The 5,943-nt window shown below is 43.9% G+C and overlaps 1 protein-coding gene across 1 annotated transcript in view; it reads right to left on the bottom strand.

Moving 5' to 3' along the window:
• The window catches only part of LOC103378448 (protein jagged-1b), a 39,388-nt gene that overhangs the window by 31,967 nt on the left and 1,478 nt on the right, over positions 1–5,943 (bottom strand). The window contains exon 2 of the mRNA XM_008309662.3: positions 1,027–1,362. Coding sequence (XP_008307884.1) covers positions 1,027–1,362 — 336 coding nt within the window. The remainder of the gene's footprint in view (positions 1–1,026; positions 1,363–5,943) is intronic.

Genomic DNA, 5,943 nt, shown 5'->3' with positions numbered 1-5,943 from the left:
ATGAGTAATAACATGAGCGAGTGCACGATATCACAGGCCTTTTTATGGGCAACATCACATGCAAATACTGTGTGAGTGTTCCGTGTAATTTTCCATAACATCTTTTACGAGACTCTGCCAACAGTCAGATAATCAGGCCTTTGTGAAGACGTGAGGTGATAACCAAGAATTTTCTTTTTTATTATTATTATTTCATGTTGCAATTTATATGTATTCAAATTGCTATTATTTTAGTTGTGTATGTAAATATTGTTATTAGAATTTATTTTTATAAAGGTCTAAATTCTTCTTTTTTCTCTTTTTTGGATCAATAAGTAACAATCTCTGCACTTTTTGACTGTACTTTGTAGAATGGCATGAAGATGAAACTGCTACTTGTCACACACTCATCTTCTCATCTTTAAAATTTACCATAAATCCATGATAAGAATGACCTGCAGTCAACATTTACCAAGATAAAAGCATTTTAGCATTTTAGCCTTTATGCATAACATCTCCTCCCTACCCTGTTCAATTTTAGGACAATTGTGGCCCACGAGTCAAAAACTTTGCCCACGCCTGTCCTATACCATGTGGGTCACAGCATAATATAGACTACATGGTAAATATACACCATGTGTGAGTGGTCCGAGAGCCAACCTGGCTAGTTTTATACTTAAACTTGGTAAAAGTTGACTTGTCTATTTTAATGAGAAAATGAAATGTTCACAGTCATTACAGACAGTGTAAGAGTTGATATTGTATGAAGAGAGGACCAGCAGTCCTAATGAACCATGTCTGTGACAGTGAGTTTGTTGTGACAACGTCATTGATCAAAGACAGGGTTGTTGTATATTTTCCTCTGTCAGCCTGCAGTCTGACACGTTCAGGCATAATCACAGTTCCAAAGTGGAAAATAACCTGAACTTGGCCTCTGACTGTCATTGTTATTCTACTCCAGCTTCGGTTTGAATGTATTGTTGTACTTGAAGCTTAGCCCGTTGCCTTGGCAACAATACCGATAACCACCACTGCCCCTGTACTTACCGGCCAGGCGTATTTGAAGGGAATGACAATGTGTCCATTAGTCCCATCGTCTCCTCCTCCTCCTCCTCCTCCATCGTGTCCTCGGTGGTGAAGCGACTGGGAGTTTCCTCCCAGGATCCTTGTGCTGCCTGATCCAAAGGTGCAGGTTCCAGTCGGGACCACCCGTGCCTGGTACTCCTTAAGGCAGGCTTGAAAGAAAGTGTCACACTGGTCCCTGGCAGAGCAACGCTGTCCCCCGCTGGACTGCAGGTCGCAGCAGTCCCCGTTCTGAAGGAATCCGTGTGGGTTCTGGAAGTGATGGATCTGTAGCTCGAACATGCCCACGGCACAAACAGTCTGGAGGGAGGGAGAAGAACAATAAGACGGAGGACAGGAAGTTACAATCATGTCATTTAAATATGCAGATCGAGTCGGTGACACCTCAGCTCATAATTGGGGATGAGTTCTGTGTAGTAACATCCTGACCAGCACTGATTGGTCAATTTGACTGTCCGTACGTTATTTTCATTTTTCACTCCATTATTTAACATAAATAATAGTATTGTGTAACATATCCTCACCACAGGCGTGATCACTACGAGATATGCTATACAGCATTATTTTATTTATTTATTTATTTTTTTGGACAATCGTTTGATTAAACAAAAAGACGCAGCTCCGCTTCCTGCCCTGCAGGTGCTGCTCTGACTAAATCTGATAGCCCTTAACTAGGCGTTGAATGAGATGCTACGACATCGCGGTATAATGTAAATCAGTCAGAGCTGAAATCAGTTGGGTCATATGACAAATGTCTTCAAAAGTGAGTTAAAAGAGCCATATCACGTTACTGTATGTGAAATTCTATGCATCACATCACACCACAATAACACACCCACAGGTGGCAGTTAGGTAATGCTGCAACTTTGAAAAAACAAACACCAGAGAAAGAAAAAAAAAGAAAAGAAAGATTTTTCATAAAAACATCTAAGATATAAGTTTTTGAAGTTGGTTTCCTCTGAAATGCAATGGGTTTTAGGGTAGGAAGTGTGTGATCTCATCGGCCTTCTGGTCAATTCTGGCCCCTTCAGCACATTAAACCCTGTTCACACGGCTGCAATAGGATACAACACGACTCCAGTCCCTGTAGTACATATGACAGGCATGTATGTGGCGCTGTGTCAACCACGCTTTAGCCAAAGAGCATTTGCGTACTGCTTGCAAACTGTAAACAAACTCAAAAGAGCAGCGCAAAAAGTCAGAGCTAGCTAACTGTAGCACAACCAAATTAGCTTCCCCAGCACAGACAGGAGCATGGTTTCCACCACTGTTGTTATTGTGTTGATCAGGGGTACTGTTGTAAAAGGTGACAGAGAGGCGGGGGTGATCTATCCACTCTGGGACCCATATATGGTAAAGCCCCGCCCCCACACCTCAAGGCCGAATCTACGAAACTACTGGATCTGTAGTTGTCATCTAAACACATCCGAACCACAACCACAAACATCTGTGTTGACGATTGAGCTAAATGGCTAACAGAGGCCGGAGCGCTACTATCTATGAAGCTGAACACCAGGTGTGTCAAAGATACGGCCCGCAGGCCAAAACAGGCCCGTTTGGGTGTTCAGTTGGTCCTCCTTGATGAATGTGGGAAGTAAAAATAATTAATTTTTAATTATAATTTAATATTTTTTTAAATATAATTTTTTGTACAAATATAATTTGTACTTTTTTATTGTATATTCTTATTCATAGATGTTATGATTGCACTGGTCTGGCCCACTTCACGGCTAATCAGGCCCCTGAACCAAAATGACACCACTGCTGTATATCTTGCCAAATAAGATAAAACACTAATTTGGGAACCTTCATCACATCACTTTGTTGAAATAAACAATAAGGTTTTTTTAATCTGCCTCTGTCTGTACGTTTCACTCTGATTATCTGTTCATCAGCAGGTGACGATACTGTACAGCTAAGAGCCAAACAGTTCACTCCCACTGTTGAGCACAAGCATTTTGTTACATGTGACATGGAGAGAAAAGATTCCCGTGATGAAGAGGAGCGGCACTACGACCTCTGTTCAGTAACCATCAGAGGACAGATTCACTAAGGAACACACTCGGGGCCACGTCTCTCAGCCTATTTAGTTCACCGTTCACATCCAGCGTGGCTGGAGAAAATAGTGAAATCTGAGTTATGAGCCTAAATGAGTGAAACTGGAGCCCAGAGCAGGGGCAGATGGAAAAATGAACCCGGAACATCCTTCTCAGATAAGCAGTTTCAGGGGGTGGGGGAGGTAGCAGCTTCAGTTTGACCAAAATGCTTTAAATACTGCTGGAGTGAGGGAGAAAGAAAAAAAAACCAACACAGGAAACACAACACGGCGCTTTAATTGATGGTGTTGTATGTTGTATTGTATTTTGCTGCTGTACCCACAGCTCCAACAAACTCAGAGTTAAACACAGGAGCTCAGTGAAGACGGAGACGTTCAGGAAGTGAATCAAAGGACATGATCCATGGGTTTAAGCCCTTCCAGCAGAAAGGACTTTCCTTTAAAACAGCACTTCTACCGTTTTATGAAGAGATTACACTGTAATGAACAGATACTGATCTATGTGGGAATTGATATCCCAGGGATTGTTCCTTTTTTTCAGTTGTTTCTAACCAAATCTTGGACCAGCTCAAGGACACACCTGCTATTTAACCATTCCTCCACTCCCTGCACTCCGCTTGTCTTTTTCTTTCTTTCTTCGGTTGCCACCACTCCCAAGTCACTTCTCTCTTCCCGACAAACAATGACACCGTGCTGTTCACACCTCCACCTCCTCCACCTCCTTTGTCGTCCAGTCCTCCCTGTGTTGTTTCAGCTCCTTATGACACGTTCATACCTTTTAGTTTTTCCCTTTTAAAGATGGATGAAACAAACACACACAGAGCCCCCACCCCCCCCACCCCCTTACCCATGCACACCAGATTTAACAAGACCCCCTGAGAGTGTCAGAGCACCAGGGTCAGGTGTGTGTGTGTGTGTGTGTGACAGTCAAAGAATGACCCAAAGTCTCCATCTACTTTCAGCACAGAAATAAAGCGGCGTTATCGCCACAAACAACGGCGTTTGACGAACACGTCAGGGTAACTCCCAGTCATCCTGGCGTTCCTGCACAGACACAAGCTCATTACTGTGTGTTCAATTGTGCGTCCCCTGCGGTGCTGTGCACTCAATCATGGACAGCAATCAGACCAACAAGCCTTCATGTGCCCACCAGACTCTCTGATGTGCCATTGTGTGCGCCCTGTCCCTGGATCCAGGGGGGGAGGAGGGGGGAGGCGGGGGGAGGGGGGACTCATCTACATCAAAAGGTTTGTGGAGATACAGTGGGGCTCATCACTCTGCGTCCTCCTTTCTTCCTTTCCTACTCTCACTGCCCGAGCCATTCTCCAAATACCAGCGTTTCAGCGCTTCGGTCCAACCACAGAGACAGACAGAGAGGGAGGGAGGGAGGGAGGGAGGGAGGAGAGGGTACGATGTGTTAGAGCTCAACCAAGGTTCAAACCATCTCTGCAGGAGAGTTATGGAAGTTAAAGACCAACGACGTCCTCCGAAGCCAGACTGAGACTGACATTTAGAGCTCAACAACTTCTAGAGCGTCACAATTGCTCCATGGGAAAAAAAAAAGAAAAGAAAAACCAATTATCAACTGTAGCTATTCACAACCCTGACAATTATTAAAGAAGCAGCAGTTGGTGAAGAAAACTTAACAATAATGAAGCAAAACTTTTAAATAAGTGGAGGAAAAAAATAACATTTAGAGGTCAGCGCCTGAGCTGAAGAATGTTCCAGAAAGGAAATGTTCTTACTGTTAATGAGAATAAACAATAAAGTGTTGATTCATGATAAAAGTTACATAGATATACATTGAAAAACTAATAGTATTTCTAATCCATGACATCATGATCGGCTCTACCTGAGACCAAATCTAATTTCCCACCAGTTCTCCGTCTGACATTTATTAAATTAGCTACACATATGATCTGGCACTGGTTGAAAGACGTCTGATTTGAGATGCAATCGAACTACGCGAGGAATTCCCAGTGAGACCACAGCCTATGAATCAGTCCAGGATAAATCAACTTCTCATTGTTTCAGTGCATCAATCTTTCCATTTTTCACCTGCCCTCCCAGGAGCCTGGGGCCGACTCCAGCTGACGGCTTCGTGTATGGACTGTTGTTCAAATATAAAATGGGAAGAAAAGAAAAAAACACTGTCTTTGCAAAGTGGGAAAATCTGATCTGCTGCTGTTCACTTAAAAACCATCAGGAGTTTCCTCCACTGCAGTGAGATGTCCAGGTGAGGCAGGAAACAACAGACAACATGTCAGTACTGCTGGGCTTCAGTTAGGATTCACACAGAACCTCACGTCCTCCTGTCCTCTGCATCGTGGACTATCAGCAATGACAGCACAGGATCCTGACACTGTGTGTGTGTGTGTGTGTGTGTGTTTCACACTGCAGTGCAGTTAGAGTACAGAGGGAGTGGAGTGGAGTGTGTTGTTCTTCAGCTGTGAAGGGGTTTGCAGAGGTGCACGGCTCCTCCAGCGTTCAACATTCACACGCCCTGGACTCCGTGCGCCTCTGGCCCGGGGTTCCACACCCGCCAGAGACGCAGATGCAGCGTTTTTGAAGTCGGTGTTTGAAAAACAAAATAACATAAAGAAGAACATTTTTGCTGCTGACGCACACACTGAATGAAAGACACACGTTTATACATGCATATATGCTGCGTGTGGATCACCCCGGGGCCTGCGGTCCCTCCCATTAACCATTTGACATCCAGACTGGGCCAGAAAGGGACATACTTTCAGAGACATGAGTCACATCAAGCAAATACTTCACATTTGGACAAGTCTTTGCACCTACTGTTTGATGAAAACCTCTGA

This window comes from Cynoglossus semilaevis, chromosome 4 (assembly GCF_000523025.1).
Source record: "Cynoglossus semilaevis isolate Cse_v1.0 chromosome 4, Cse_v1.0, whole genome shotgun sequence".
Classification (NCBI taxonomy): Eukaryota; Metazoa; Chordata; class Actinopteri; order Pleuronectiformes; family Cynoglossidae; genus Cynoglossus; species Cynoglossus semilaevis.
Note: the sequence above shows the minus strand (reverse complement) of the source record. Positions and strands in the feature narration are given on the sequence as shown.